The sequence below is a fragment of the Rhinoderma darwinii genome, chromosome 11 (assembly GCF_050947455.1).
Source record: "Rhinoderma darwinii isolate aRhiDar2 chromosome 11, aRhiDar2.hap1, whole genome shotgun sequence".
Classification (NCBI taxonomy): Eukaryota; Metazoa; Chordata; class Amphibia; order Anura; family Rhinodermatidae; genus Rhinoderma; species Rhinoderma darwinii.
Window position 1 is genome coordinate 18,581,265 of NC_134697.1, and position 17,588 is coordinate 18,598,852.

The window sequence follows — 17,588 nt, forward strand, 5'->3', positions numbered from 1 at the left end:
AAAGAAGAAGAAATATATATATATATAATAAAGGAAGAAGAAATATATATACAGTATATAATAAAAGAAGAGGTAATATATATATATATATATATATATATATATATATATATATATATATATATGTGTGTGTGACTTGTGTGAGCAAACTTATTTTTGAAGCTTTGTGATGTTTGTGTGTATTTGTCCATATTCTCATTAGTATTTTCATCTGTATTTATTCTTGCATATAGAATATACAAAGACCGGTCCTTAGTAAGGATGTCATACACATCAAATTTGCCTCTGCCTTTTTTCACCCTATATTAACTTGTATGGGGATATTTTGAGTGTTATATGGCATCGAAAGAAGGGTTGACTTATGCAGATTCTGTATGGCAATACAGATATGAAAACACATATACATTGCACCATTGACTAACTGACTATAATTATATAAGCTAACGCATTATTGTGCATCACACAGAAAAGAATGGAGTCCTTTAAAGAATACTTTCTTTAATGTTCGTCATCCGATGGAGCACAGAAACAATTATTCGCCTTCTTACACAGGGAAAGTAAATGTTATTACATTGTCCATCAGCAAATTCAACCGTAGCCACGAAGTAGAGCAGAGTTTACGGAGTCCTGACTCACAATCTGGACTAAAGCTGAACATAGATGTAAAGTTCTGCACTGATCCAGACAGGGTTCCAATATTGTTCAATTTCAGGAAGGTGGGGTTATTAAATGGCATATATATAATATTTGCAGTGAATTTGTAAATAAATCTGAGTGATGTAAAAAAAGGTTCCCATTTCTGTAAATCGTATTCCATATTATTTTTCCATGAAACATTAAAAGTAATGAATAACATAAAAAATGTGAAACAATTTTCACACTTGTGTTAATGGGCAGGACTTATTTGCACCAGTTGAAACTGACGGCTTCAGTAACGTAGATGAAACGATTATAGGTTACACTATTTATGATGGATCAGTGGTGATTATTCTTACGTCTATGGAGTGCGGACTTTACTTATAAAGGTAGATCCCATTTCATTGAGGCCTCATGAACAAGGCACATGGAGCCCTTTAATTCTGTATTACAGAACAGTAAGCACTCTATGGGCCACTATATGTTGTCTCCTTAAAGTACCGTAAGGGCACATTCAGACGTGGCGAATTGCAGTGGAATTCTCCAGCGGACGTTTTTTACATTTGTTTCTACACATTTTGGGGCAAGTTAGTTCAGACATGGCGGAAAACTCCGCTGTGGACCATAGGCGGTGCAGAATTTTCCCTCCGCAGCATGCACTGTAGGTTGCGGAGAAGAAGCGGAATTTCACTGCGGATTTCAGCCTTTGCAATGCAAAAACTGAAATCTGTGTCAAGTCCGCTGTGATATCTGCAACGTCTGACTTACCTGTCAAATATGCAAATGTTGGTGCAGATTCGTTGCGTAATTGCCCCAAATCTGCACCAACATTTGCAGCGGAAAAATTCTGCCACGTCTGAACGTGCCCTAATACACCATGCAATGGAGCATGCAGATCAGCAACATGGTCATGTACATGCGCCTTTATTTTCAGTTTCTACTGCCAGCTCATGACAGTCTTGTCCGCTTAGGAATGTTTAGCTACAATGAGACCGAATTAATAATTATGTTCTCAATTATATGTTGATATGTTGAACTTGCAAGGATACAATGTAAAACAAAGCGGTTAACCAAATAAACAATATTTATACCTCCAAATACTGATCTCCTATGTGATGGATCCAATGCATCCATAACATATAATAATTGTGAATATCTTTATATTCTATCTTGTAAATATGTCATGTGCCACAAGACAACGTCACAGCCAGTCTTCTATCACATATGCAATGCTAAAAAAAACTAGCACATAAATGTAAATATCCCCAAATATATACAAAATCTTTCACTACCTGTAGAAGGCATATTTACCAATGAAGGTGATAACAGTATAAAATATTTAAAGGGACAACAACAAAGTTCAAGTATCATTCCCATACTGAGTCGGGAGGACAGCCGGGCCTACACGATGCTACAAGGAATCCATATTCACAATTATCTTAGGCAATAATATGATTGTGGCATAAATTATATGATTATTTGTAGAGATTACACAGGGTTTTTTTAATGACATATGGCAAAAATCAATATGGTGTCCACTGCCGACAAAGGGAAAATGCTGGTCAGAGCAGATAACACCGGTCCCGGATGTCTATAATGATTTTCCAAGATGTTGGGAAAAGAAAGAAAGAAAGAAAGGAAAGAAAGAAAGGAAAGAAAGAAAGGAAAGAAAGAAAGGAAAGAAAGAAAGGAAAGAAAGAAAGGAAAGAAAGAAAGAAAGGAAGAAAGAAAGAAAGAAAGAAAGAAAGAAAGAAAGAAAGAAAGAAAGAAAGAAAGAAAGAAAGAAAGAAAGAAAGAAAGAAAGAAAGAAAGAAAGAGCACTGTATATCCGGAGTGTGCAGGCAGCAGAGACTTCGATCCCAAATTTCTACACATCTATGGTAGAAAAAGCTCCAGAACTCCAATTGTGAACATTATTACCACGATGCTCAACCTGCTCTATTTAAAAAGAGACCCCGCAGAGAGGGCTGAAATATTTTTTTGTGCATCATAATTGGACTGCTGCAGCTTCTTCTACTGTAGATAGATAGATAGATAGATAGATAGATAGATAGATAGATAGATAGATAGATAGATAGATAGATAGATAGATAGATAGATAGATAGATAGATAGAATCTATTATCTGATACCAACACATGGTGTTACCAACTCTTACTTTATGTGCCCAGATTTGTATAGAAAATGAAGGAACCTGCGTGTGTATAGAAACAATCCTTTCTTTATTGGTCACCCATGTACAAGGTCGTGGCTAAACATCAGCATTGTTCAAACATACTTATTTATCTGAGGCCACCGTTCCACATGGCGGTATTCTTTATGGTTGATGACTGAGTAGTGGTCCTTAAGACGACATCCTCACAGTCAAAGCATAGTACTACCCTGACTCTTCTACTTTTCTGCCAATAATTCTATATGCGCTTATGTTCTAGGTTCCAGGGACCTTCCAGCACTTTTTGGTAGTTAGGATATATTTATATTAGCCTTTACAACTGAACCATAAAACTATACCAGTTTGAATCAGATTTCTAATCAGTTTATTTTTTCTATTTAAAATATTTGTATTTCTAGGACTCAGACACAGGGGCTGCAGTCACACTGGTACATTGCTATTATTTGTACTGCGATCAGTTGTCTTAAACATTAAAGATCAGTCAACGGATTCCATTTATTTCTTTAGGACTTAACTGAGGATAAAATGAACTGATATATTTTGGCATCAGTTTGAGTCCCATAGAAATGAATGGGATATGTCATGAATTATTTTTTTTTTGCATTTTTTTAAAACATATTAAAAAAAAGTGATAGAAGAACACCAGTGTGAATACAACCAGCTGCAGATTTTGGAACCTGTACAAGAAAAATACTGATTCTGACTGACTGAATTCAATATAAATAAATAAAATCCATCAAAGAATATATGTATATAATGTTTTGTTTTTGTTTTTTTATCTATCTAATATCTGTCTATTGATTTAATATTTATACCTATCTAATATCTATCTACCCAGTTATCTATCTTTATATCTTATAACTATATATCTAATCTACCAATTTAACTATTTTGTCTATTTATCGCTCAGACCTATACCTATCTATCTATCTATCTATCTATCTATCTATCATCCATCTATCTATCTATCTATCTATCTATCTATCTATCTATCTATCTATCTATCTATCTATCTATCTCATATCTATCTATCTCATATCTATCTATCTATCTATCTATCTATCTATCTATCTATCTATCTATCTATCTATCTATCTATCATCCATCTATCTATCTATCTATCTATCTATCTCATATCTATCTATCTCATATCTATCTATCTCATATCTATCTATCTATCACATATCTATCTATCTATCTATCACATATCTATCTATCTCATATCCTATCTATCTATCTATCTATCTATCTATCTATCTCATATCTATCTATCTATCTATCTATCTAATATCTCATATCTATCTATCACATATCTATCTATCTATCTAGCTATCTCATATCTATCTATCTCATATCTATCTATCTATCTATCTATCTCATATCTATCTATCTATCTATCTATCTATCTATCTATCTATCTATCTATCTATCTCATATCTATCTATCTATCACATATCTATCTATCTATCTATCTATCTATCTCATATCTATCTATCTATCTATCTATCTATCTATCTATCACATATCTATCTATCTCATATCTATCTATCTATCTATCTAATTTCTATTTATTTCTCTATTTGGCTTTGCAAATAAAATAAATACACCAATTTTTTTCTTGACTTGGCTTTGCAAATCTTTTTATGAGAAAAAAGTTAAAAGCCTCATGTAACAATTTCCTTTTCCATAAATATCTTTTACAATACCATAAGTGAACTATTTCAAAACATAAAACGGTATATTATAAGATGACTAGAAGTCAGACATTACTCCCACGGACAATCAGTTAGATATAATAATTAAATCACCAGAACATTTGCAGGCACAGGTCAGTAATTCAAGACTAATCTGCAGCAAGTCATGGATCAAATTAAAAGAAAGAATTCTGCTGATGCGTTTGCAGTTGGAGAGCAGGTTCCAGTAATGGCTCTCATCACAGACTGGGAGACTGAACACATTCTGCTGCCTGTATGATTTTATATATCAGAGGAACTTTAATGATCAAAGTGGCTTTAAACTGGTTTTACAGTTCACATGTTTTGTGCAGTTGCCTCAGAAACCCAGTGGAGAAATTTTGGCTCCTAATATTTATTTGTGGAGCCAGAGAAAAGTCAGGATCTGAGTTATGAGGAGTCTGGGCAGTATGTGGAAGGCTCTCCCAGCCTCTTTGTACTAATCTGCTTATCGCTGCCATAGACCGCAAAACATTTCTGAAGCCTCTGTGGCCCCTGTCCCCCCATAGTCATCTTCCCAGCAAAGTTACCAGACGCCTAATTGTTGCTTATGTGCAAGCAGAAGGGTTATTTTGAGTCATAACTGATAAATTTCTGAAATGCTTTTTACATTGCAAACATGTGCATCTTAATGGAAACCAGTTCTGCTCTCCATTAGAACATGCTTACAAAAAAAGAAGGGGAAAAAAATGGTTTAGAAATGGAGTATCGATTTCATAGCATGACATGAACTCCTTCCTCTCTGGTGCAGCATTATTACACCCTGCCTTGTGGGGCTTACCTCAGAAAGTCCAGCCAGCCATCACGGATGATAGAGGGGTCCAGCTGAACAGAGAGGAAGTTCTCACTCACAGTCCTGATAGGAGTTTTGGTGTTGACATCAAGGAGAATCAAGGTCCTTCCTTTCACACCTAAGGACCTTGAGACAGGGAACAGTTTCCTTTCCCCAAATTGAGGGGAACCTGAGCCCCTTGGAATCCTGATGGTCAATAATGTGAGCACCAGGTAGACCTCCAGAGGATGGGAGCAGGGGGGCAGCAGCAGCATGGTGCAGCAGAGGTCGGAAGCCTTTGATCGCTCTGGTCTTGCACACACACCGTTATCCTGGTCAGGAGGAGGCTCACTGGGAAACTAATTGTTCTTATCTCAAGTGCATGTCACTGAGCCCTTTTTTTTTTGCTATGTTTTGGTGCTGCTGGAGGGGAAACCCACGCCCCTGACCAGCCTTTCAGCAGCTCGGGCCAAGAGTCCCAGTCACCCAGCACCGCCCATTTAAGAGATTCAGGCTGCAGGATCATCTGCTTGTGCTGCTGAAAGGTAAGGTGAATCCTTAACCCCTTATGTGCCGGGGTCACATTCAGCAAGACGCAAACAGCCGCTCAATGATTGCACCACACAGAAGATAAAAGACATAATAATGTATGCGCAGTATATGCGGCGCACTGCTGACATGTAATGCGACAATTAGGTCTGCGCAGCGCATCCATTACCCGCAGTACGGTGATGGGCGCGCAATGCTCATAGATGTACTAGAAAGATGTTTGCGTTCTTTCGTTTTGTATATATTTCATGCTTCATTGTGATGGCTGCCCCAGGTCTATACCATAGAGAAATGACTGCTACACCGTGCGCATTCCCTGGTAAATGTGCTGACTGTGTGCATGCCGTGTGTGTGAGCTGACTGTGCATGGCCTGGTGAGTGTGCCTACTGTGTGCATGCCCTGGTGAGTGATCTGACTGTGTGCATGCCCTGGTGAGTGATCTGACTGTGTGCATGCCCTGGTGAGTGATCTGACTGTGTGCATGCCCTGGTGAGTGATCTGACTGTGTGCATGCCCTGGTGAGTGAGCTGACTGTGCATAACTTGGTAGTGTGCCTACTGTGTGCATGCCCTGGTGAGTGATCTGACTGTGTGCATGCCCTGGTGAGTGATCTGACTGTGTGCATGTCCCGGTGAGTGTATTGACTGTGTGCATGTCCCGGTGAGTGTACTGACTGTGTGCATGTCCCGGTGAGTGTACTGACTGTGTGCATGTCCCGGTGAGTGTACTGACTGTGTGCATGTCCCGGTGAGTGTACTGACTGTGTGCATGTCCCGGTGAGTGTACTGACTGTGTGCAGGGCAATCTTTTACAATCTACATTTCCCTCAGCAGGAACCGATTATAATATGTAAAGAAATAATCGCTAATAATCTCTAAATAATCTGTAAAATGTGTGGACTATATTGTCCTGAATATGGATTATATTCTCCTAACGTTCTTTGTTAGCATAGACAATGTATAATCCATGTACATAGATTATATTATCCTAGTATGTACAGAAAGAATCCCTAAAATATACCAGTGATTATTCACGATGCAATAACCTAATATATAAAGGAATAATCTGTAAAATTAATAGACTCTATTGTCCTATATATAAATTTTTTATGATCCTAGTATCTACACTAATCATTCCTATAATATTCCCGATATTTAATGTATTATGTAATGAATTAAGCTCTGCTGGATAGTTGGTTAGTTAATATATATATTGCATTATCCTAATACGTAAAGGAATACCAATGTATTCCTACTTATATTATGTAAATATGTAAAATATTCGGTTTCTCCGTGCATTATGCCCATATTTAAAGGGATACTGCCTCATGATTTCCCTGTTAGTAGATACTATTATTGTTTTAACATGTAAAAATAAAAAAACCTTAATGTTTCTTTAGTTATACAACGTATTCTAATATTTACATTAAATAGATAGATAGATAGATAGATAGATAGATAGATAGATAGATAGATAGATAGATAGATATTCATGTAAACGTTGTCATACATTGTATTATTCTGTTTATATAAAAGAATAATCGCGATTTTCTCCAGTTAAAATTTAGATGACATTAACCTGCTATGTAAAGGAATGATCCCAATGTAAATATGATTAGTCCAAATAAACGAAATGGATTCCTAATAAACCTACATTTGGCATTATTCAACGACAAAAGGAATAATCCGTAGGGTCTTCCTATTTGTGTAATACTAATATTTAAAGGAATAATCCTTAATGTTTTCCCTGTTACTAAATACAAAGTATAAAACTAACATAAAATAATAATAACTAACGTCTTTGCTTATATTATTTCTTTATTACCCTGATACATTGTTTTACAAAAATAATAATACAGAAATGTACAAAAATAATAAACTAATCATTTCATTGTTGGCATATATTATATTACCCTACAATATAGATGCATTATATGTTATATGATCCTACATTATAGAAACGGTGTATAGGTATACACACACACACACACACACACACACACACACACACACATATATATATATATATATATATATATATATATATCCTTCAGTATAGATTATACGTTATATATACATATGGATACATTATAATATCCTACAATATTATCCTGTATTACATTAAATTGTAGATAAATAATTTTACATTGTAGATGCATTTTATATATGACATACATTATATATTCCTCAAATACAAAGTAACACAGGTCAATCAAACAAATGATAAATATCCCCAGCAATGTAAAAGATGATGACATGTTATATCCCTCAGCCCCCATTAGCTGATATGTAGTTGACGTGGTTAATTATGATGCACAGGGTGGACTATTAGGAGGACTGTACACCACAGCAGCTACTCTGCACTACATCACTGCACATACATAGGGACCGCACTCCAGTAACTACACAAAATGCAAAACTAACTCAGCAGCATTCTCAAAACTGCATGTAAAGATGTAGAAGAGCCCCTATATATCATGTGGCAAAACTCACTGCTTTCATAGGACGGCAGGTAAACCATTTATTAGAGTGACAAATTTAGCTCTGCTACATTTGGTACTATCCTATATGCTGGAACTAATGGTAAATAGCTTTCGACGCCTCTGAATAACTGACACTTATTCCTGACTATACAGAGCACAGATGACTTATCGCTATGCCATGAATGTCTCCTTCACAAGCCCCTGCTGAGACCCTCAACTACTGACCTGTAGTGTTACTGCGCACGCTATGGGGGACATACTGTACTGTGCTGTATATTCCACCCTGTGCACATCAGTGTACCTAATCATCCATTTAACACTTGGAAGAGATATCAGAAAATCTTAAAAATGAAGAATATTTATTTACTGACATTTACTTAAAAACAAAATTAACTGCATAATAAATAAACCAAAAGCATAACATGCACAGTGTACAAACACATACACGCATATATACATATCTAAGCACACATATATCCATATACACACACATATGTGTGTGTGTGTGTGTGTGTGTGTGTGTGTGTGTGTGTGTGTATGTATATGTATATATATATATATATATATATATATATATATATATATATATATATATATATATGCACAGATTTTTTGGAAAATAAAACGTAAAGGAAGAGACACTTAATGGATTGAATTCACTTCTATAGGATATAGATTGCTGTAAAATGCATTAGTTCAGTTTAAATATTTTAGGATCCGAAAACCTCAGCAAGCACTGGGTCTGTAAAGCACTGATTGTATCAATGAAACCCATATAATTTCCTGCATCAGTTTCATAAAAACAAATCAGAAAAATAATGTGCAGTAATATGCGGTACATAATAGCGTCACAGCATCATGAACATGTTAATGAATAGCATAGAACTAAGTATATCCCCTTGTGATATACAGAATATAACACATTAACCTGTAATATCTGACTGCTAGTAACAGGGAACATGACATTATTACTATAGGAATATGAAGTGATGGGACTGATGACACATGTCAATAACACTTTATTAATGCACTGAAGACGTCTTGATCATTGATAGTTACTGTTCATTAAATCATGTGTATAATCTACAGTCTTTATACAGAACCTACATCTCCATAGTCCCCACTATAGTGGATGATGCCTTGGCCTCCACTACGGGCTTGTGTGTAGTGCAGGGCAGACAATCATCTATGGGAGTAGTTAAGATTTCTATGATCTTATATCCCTTATGGATAAGGAGACTGCGTGGTGTTATTCCGTTTTGTCTTGATTATCCATGAGAAAATAACAGTATGGATTCTATAGAAACTGATCTTCCAGACCTGCAAAACTTTGGGTGCTGTGCGGGACCTGGTCAAAAAATCCAAGGCTTAACAGCGCCACCTGCTGCTCATTGTGGAAATCAGCGCATATATAAAAAAAACTTCAGATGCAAAGTTTTTTTTTAATAAATGTATCAAGCACATTTGAGAGAAAACTCTTCCTCATTACAGAGCCCTGATCTAGAAATACACGCAATGTAGGTAATGTTATATGTACAGATGTCTGCAGCTTCCAATTGTCACTCTACAGAAAGGAATGAAGGTGGCAGCAGCGATCCCCGCAGCGCTGCCGTCCTGTTCTTCCATTTGATTCTGGCAAAAGGAAAAGTCATTAGTACAAAAATCCAGGGGAAAGGAGAGAAAATGTTCCCATTCTCCTGGATTTTTTTCAGCTTCAAAAGGAGACCCCTAACTGCGACCAGTGTCTGCGACCCCCACAGCTCCGTGTGTGTGTGTGTGTGTGTGTGTGTGTGTGTGTGTGTGTTTTTTCTAACTTTGGTAAGTAAAGGGAACTTCATCGTTATACCACAAACAGATCTACACCGGTCACACACACATTTAAAATCTATCTATCTCATATCTATCTATCTATCTATCTATCTATCTATCTATCTATCTATCTATCTATCTATCTATCTATCTATCTATCTATCTATCTATCTATCTATCTCATATCTATCTATCTCATATCTATCTCATATCTATCTATCTCATATCTATCTCATATCTATCTATCTATCTCATATCTATCTCATATCTATCTATCTATCTCATATCTATCTATCTATCTATCTATCTCATATCTATCTATCTATCTATCTATCTATCTCATATCTATCTATCTATCTATCTATCTCATATCTATCTATCTATCTATCTATCTATCTATCTATCTATCTATCTATCTATCTATCTATCTCATATCTATCTATCTATCTCATATCTATCTATCTATCTATCTCATATCTATCTCATATCTATCTATCTATCTATCTCATATCTATCTCATATCTATCTATCTCATATCTATCTCATATCTATCTATCTCATATCTATCTCATATCTATCTATCTATCTATCTCATATCTATCTATCTATCTATCTCATATCTATCTATCTATCTATCTATCTATCTATCTATCTATCTATCTATCTATCTATCTATCTATCTATCTATCTCATATCTATCTATCTATCTATCTATCTATCTATCTATCTATCTATCTATCTCATATCTATCTATCTATCTATCTATCTCATATCTATCTATCTATCTATCTCATATCTATCTATCTATCTATCTATCTATCTATCTATCTATCTATCTATCTATCTATCTCATATCTATCTATCTCATATCTATCTATCTCATATCTATCTATCTATCTATCTATCTATCTATCTCATATCTATCTATCTATCTATCTATCTATCTATCTATCTATCTATCTATCTATCTATCTATCTATCTATCTATCTATCTCATATCTATCTATCTATCTATCTATCTATCTATCTATCTATCTATCTATCTATCTATCTATCTATCTATCTCATATCTATCTATCTATCTATCTATCTATCTATCTATCTATCTATCTATCTATCTATCTATCTATCTATCTATCTCATATCTATCTATCTATCTCATATCTATCTATCTATCTCATATCTATCTATCTATCTATCTATCTATCTATCTATCTATCTATCTATCTATCTATCTATCTATCTATCTATCTATCTCATATCTGTCTGTCTGTCTATCTATATATCTATCTGAGATATGAGATAGATAGATAGATAGATAGATAGATAGATAGATAGATAGATAGATATTGGATAGATAGATAGATAGATATGAGATAGATAGATAGATAGATATGAGATAGATAGATAGATAGATATGAGATAGATAGATAGATAGATAGATAGATAGATAGATAGATAGATAGATAGATAGATATGAGATAGATAGATAGATAGATAGATAGATAGATAGATAGATAGATAGATAGATAGATAGATAGATAGATAGATAGATAGATAGATAGATAGGTATTTTCCAAACACCACAGAGATAACTGAAGCACCATTTAAGAAAAACGTTAATTATTGATAATATAAAAATGCAATAGATATCTTATATTTATTTATTTATAGACTATAAATATCATCATTACTGTGTAACTAAACAAGCCATTATCTTGACAGACTATAAAAATGTGTATGTTGTTACTTTGTAGAGTCTTGTAATATGCTTCATGAAGGTCACCCCCTGGAGGTGGATTCATGATCATGTAATCAGAGCACGTACATGAGTGCAGATAGAAATAAGGCTAGGTTCACACTAGCATCAGTTTACATGTACTGCATCATCTGGTTTTCTGTGGGGAAAGGATTAGAAGAAAACATATACATGCCCTTACTTTTATTTATATGAATATTATGGCCAGCTCCACATATAACAATCAGTTCAGCAATTCCTACAAGGCCAGAGGATAGGTACATGTACACACTAGCTTTTTAGATTTTTTTTTCAAGAGATCTTATTAATTTCTATTGTAACCAAACGAATGCAAAATTAAATAAAACCAATAAAGAAAACTGATTGAAAAAATGTCTGTCTGTCCGTCCGTCTATCTCTAAAACAGATTCTTAATGAGATATACTATAAGGGCACGTCCAGACGTGGCGGAATTGCTGTGGAATTCTCCAGTGGCCATTTTTTACATTTGTTTTAATACATTTTTAGGCAAGTTAGTTCAGACGCTGCGGACCATAGGCTGCGGTGCAGAATTTTCCCTCCGCAGCATATACTGTCTGCTGCGGAGAAGAAGCGGAATTTCACTGCGGATTTCAGCCTTTGCAATGCAAAAACTGAAATCTGTGGCAAGTCCGCTGTGATTCTGCAACGTCTGAATTACCTGTCAAATATGCAAATGTTGGTGCAGATTTGTTGCGTAATTGCCCCAAATCTGCACTAACATTTGGAGCAGAAAAACTCTGCCACGTCTGAACGTGCCCTAAGGCAGCAGTCTGCAATTTGTGGCTCTCCTGCTGTTGTGAAACTACAAATTCCAGCATTCTCAAAATCATTTCGCAGGTTTTAAATCACTGCTATGGGATAAGATGGTGAAAGCAAAATACATTTTTGCATGGTGTTTATTTTTTTTTCACATATGATTTGTCAAATATACATAAAAAACAAAAAAAAAAACCTTTCATGAATTCCATTTATTTCTATAGTGTTTTTTTCCCATAGGATCTAAATGTATGGCGCAAACCAAACTATTTCTAAATATCTGATTGAAAAGCTAATATAAATCGATTTTCTTTTTTCATCAATTTCCAATCAGTTGCACAAAAATACAAAAAAAGAAAATCATAGTAGACAAAAATACCAGTGTGAATGTGCCCTACAACTGTGCGGTGTTAGACATTGCTATGCTTTTGGGGCACATGGGCCTGTTGAACAGAGAAATACATGATAATACAAGAGGTGCAGCAATAAGGTGACCACGTGCAAGCAAATGTAAAGGATTGTACTATGGAAATACAGTGAGGCCCACATGTATAAAGCTCCGTGACACATTTTCAGTAGAATTAATGGCGTATACTATGTGCACTTGTATTTGCCCCAACAAGAATTACTGTTTGCACCACCTATGGGTTTATTCTAGCCAAGGGACACCGCTTATGGGTGGACGTACTTTTTAGCCATGTTTATGAAATACAACGTTAAAAAAATAAAAAGAAACGCAAAAAATTACAAATCTAAACCAAAATTGCCCCACTATCTCCCATATACAATGCAACAAATGTAACAAATGGCATGCAATATTAATTGAATTTGTCGCAAAATAAATTCTGAATAACTTTCGCAAAAGAAAAAGACAAACTTTTCAGCTCCTTGCCCTTCTACTATATATATATATAAAAAAAACAGGCCAAGACTTGTTGCCAAAGTACAATGTATGAAACAAGTTACCAAAAGAACAAATGCAAACAAGTTGGAGCAATAGGGGAAAAAAGACATAAATGAACCTTTAGGTCAGGTCCAGACGTGGCGGAATTGCTGTTGAATTCCGCTGTGGACAGTCCGCAGTGGAATTCTGCAGCAGCCGTTTTTTACATTTGTTTCTATACATTTTTAGGAAAGTTAGTTCAGACGTTGCAGAAAATAACTGTGCGGAAATCAGGCTGCGGTGCAGAATTTCCCCTCCGCAGCAGCTCATGACATTGCGGAGAAGAAGCGGAATTTCACTACGGATTTCAGCCTTTGCAATGCAAAAACTGAAATCTGTGGCAAGTCCGCTGTGATATCTGCAACGTCTGAATTACCTGTCAAAAATGCAAATGTTGCTGCAGATTCGTTGCGTAATTGCCCCGAATCTGCACCAACATTTGCAGCGGAAAAATTCTGCCACGTCTGAGCATGCCCTAACTATTCAATTTTTTTTGGGGCTCCATACATATTTGAGACATTCGTTTTATTAGACTGCATGTTTTCAGGTCTGGATGGGATTGTACAACTAGGGAATTATTATTTTTTTTTGCATCAGTTTTCCAATCCGTTTCCTCTTGACCTCAGAGTGAAATAAAAACATAGGGAAAAGCATGTCTCTTTAAAAAAACATGCGCTTTGTGATCCGTACAAACTTACAGCCTAATAAAATGCTAGTGTGAAAGCTTCCTCAATACATTATATTGGTGTTAATGACAATAATAATTTATATATTAGAATAAAGGAGTGATTTAGGGCAGCAACGAGGCCCCGCTCATATTGTCTCTTTGTTTTATTAAATAAGGAAAAGATTCTTTGACTGACATCTTTGGCTATGTTCACACGGGGTCTTTTGCCGAGTTTTTTGACGCGGAAACCGCGTCGCAAAACTCGTCAGAAACGGCCCGAGAACGCCTCCCATTGATTTCAATGGGAGGCGTCGGCGTCTTTTTCCCGCGAGCAGTAAAACTGCCTCGCGGGAAAAAGAAGCGACATGCCCTATCTTCGGGCGCTTCCGCCTCCGACCTCCCATTGACTTCAATGGAAGGCAGGAGAAAGCGTATATCTCGCTGTTTTATGCCCGTGGCGCTCAATGGCCGCGGGCGAAAAACGGCGCGATAATTGCTGTTCACACGGAGTATTTTGGGGGAGGAATATCTGCCTCAAAATTCCGTTTGGAACTTTGAGGCAGATATTCCTCCCCCAAAATACTCCGTGTGAACATAGCCTTACATTTCTATAGGATGCAAAATGACAACAGCTTACATTATTTTCTATTTATTCAGGATATTATTTTTTTTAAATTTATTTACAGAATCCCAAAAACATATCTTGGGCTTTGTTCACACTTGTGTTTTTGAGAATTGTTACAAAAAACAAAAATAACAAATCCTTGATCCATCATCAGATCACTTCAATTTTTGGGGATTTAGGCTACTTTAACAAGCAGCAGATTTTACGGCCGGATTTTGAGGCTGGAAAATTTGCAGCACAATAAAGCAGCAGCAAAGTGGATGAAATTTGTACAAATCTCATCTACATGCTGTGGACATTTTCCGCAGCATATCAATTTCTGCTGCAAAAAGTGCAAAAAGTGGTGGATTTTCCCCATTACATTAAATAATGAAAAAGAAATCTGCAAGAAAATCCTATTTTTGCAAATGTTTCTGTGGCTTTCGACAAATTTTCTGCTGAAATTTTCCACAGCAAATTTGCAACGTGTGAACATGGTCTTAAACTTCTGTCACCGTGTGTAAAAAAAATAAATAAAAAATACAATAATAAAAAAAAAAAAAAAAAAAAAAAAAGCCAGATACAAAAAAATATTGTCAAACTGATGCACAGTTGACCAAACAATTTAAATAAAAATGAAAAACATGCACCAAAAAGACACGAGTGTGAACAGGCCCTCTTAGCCTGTGGTTACACTAGTTTGTTTCCACATAAATAAGATCAGATTTACAATGTGAACCCACTCCCCTTCTTTCTTTTTTTTTTATATATAAATATAAAAGCATTAAAACATATCCTTTTGCAAGAAGAACCGACACAATGAGGAAGACAGAATTGCTGAAAAGCTTATATTAAGAATGATTTGTTAACCCCCAGAAAAATTCAGCTAAAACGTAAAAACCGTTGCACAGAAAAATGATGAAAAATGTCTAAAGTTATTTGCAGGGAATCCAGTAATTTAAACCCAGTCTGGTAGATGTCAGAACATATCCGATAGGTGTGTGTGTGTGTGTGTGTGTGTGTGTGTGTATGTGTGTATATATATATATATATATATATATATATATTGTATTTATGTAGCAATAAAACTAATCTGAAATAGACGCCCCCCCCCCCCCCATTTGCAATGTTTTTGTGTGGATAAAACTCTTCATTGGAGAAATAAATAGTTCTAATATATACATATCACATATACACTGTATTTAACTGAGCGTAAAACATAACATTAAAAGTACAGATTTTACAAAATTATATTCTTACATCCTTTCTTTATACAAAAACTGTAAACAATATCAATATCAAGCGGATCCGTTAAAACCGTCCTATAGGTTCATCATCATTAAACCCCTTTCAGAAATACTTTTAGCACATGCTGCGGGATTCAGAATTGCATCAAGCCCTGTATGTCATGGATTTCATTTAGTGTTTTGCAATGCAAAGGGTGAAATTTGCAGCAAATCCAGGGCAAAATCCAGCTTTGCACTAAAATTTTGCAACATCTGAACCTGCTGCAAATCTGCATTCTACAGCTAAATATAGTCTGAAATGACTCCAGTCTGATGCCCTTCCGATAAACAGGACTATCTGCCCCCGATCTGACCGATATTATTCACTAGGGACACTGGTAGTTAAAGGGCCATACACTGCAATATATATGCAATGATGGGAATTTGTATCATCATCACCACTGCAGATATCATGAGCTGCTACAATAGCTGAACGGCTCCGTCGTAGCATTAAATCAGGAATGACAAAAATCACTGTAAAAAAATTCTCTGCTACAATTGATGAACTGAATATTGTTCAAGTAACAAATACAACAATCAAAGTTAACGGTCGTTAGTTGTAATTGCAACGCTGTAAAATTCATATATATTCTTATGTATGTATATATATCTCATCCACTCCCTCTCTCATATCCCTATCTCCCTCTATTTTTCTTTCTCATTACCTTTCTTTCTTTCTTTCTTTCTTTTCCCTCTTTCTTTCTTTCCTTTTTCTTTCTTTCTTTCTTTCTTTCTTTCTTTCTCTTTCATTTTCTTTCTTTCTTTTCTTTCTTTCTTTCTTTTCTCTCTTTCTTTCTTTCTTTCTTTCTTTTCTCTCTTTCTTTCTTTCTTTTCTCTCTTTCTTTCTTTCTTTCTTTCTTTCTTTCTTTCTTTCTTTCTTTCTTTCTTTCTTTCTTTCTTTCTCTTTCTTTCTTTCTTTCTCCCTCTATATATGTTAGACCTGCAGATATATAAGTAGTAAAATATCCGTATTTACCTTTTTCCTCCGGACTGGTTCTGTTTTTGCTCCCCGCCTCAGCATGGATTGATCACGACTTATCTCATGTTGAAAAAATCTGCCCATGGCCCCTTTAGATATAAAGGTACACTGCTGCTCTCGGGAAGTTTTAGCAGTTAATAAACAAGCATGGATCTTTGTTCTGAGACCCCTGCTCTGGCATATTCCTTCTTGCAATCAGTAATGTCAGTCAAAGGATTTTCTCGCTTGCTGCATGAAGGAATATTATTGGCAGGAAATGGGAAGCGAAAGGCTGGAAATAAAAAATCCTAGTAAAATCGCAAAATACCAATTTCCTCCTCTTAAGCAAAAAAGATCTCTATAGGTATGGAAGTGTTTCATATGTCGAGCTTTAAAACTGGCCCAGTAAATAATAAGTTATAATGTTATCATACTCACAA

At 35.5% G+C, this 17,588-nt stretch overlaps 1 protein-coding gene across 1 annotated transcript in view; it reads right to left on the reverse strand.

Moving 5' to 3' along the window:
• HPSE2 (heparanase 2 (inactive)) overlaps nt 1-5,588 on the reverse strand; it is a 219,739-nt gene extending 214,151 nt beyond the window's left edge. The window contains exon 1 of the mRNA XM_075842712.1: nt 5,323-5,588. Within this exon, the coding sequence (XP_075698827.1) occupies nt 5,323-5,588 (266 nt within the window). The remainder of the gene's footprint in view (nt 1-5,322) is intronic.
• Nucleotides 5,589-17,588: the final 12,000 nt, after the last annotated feature.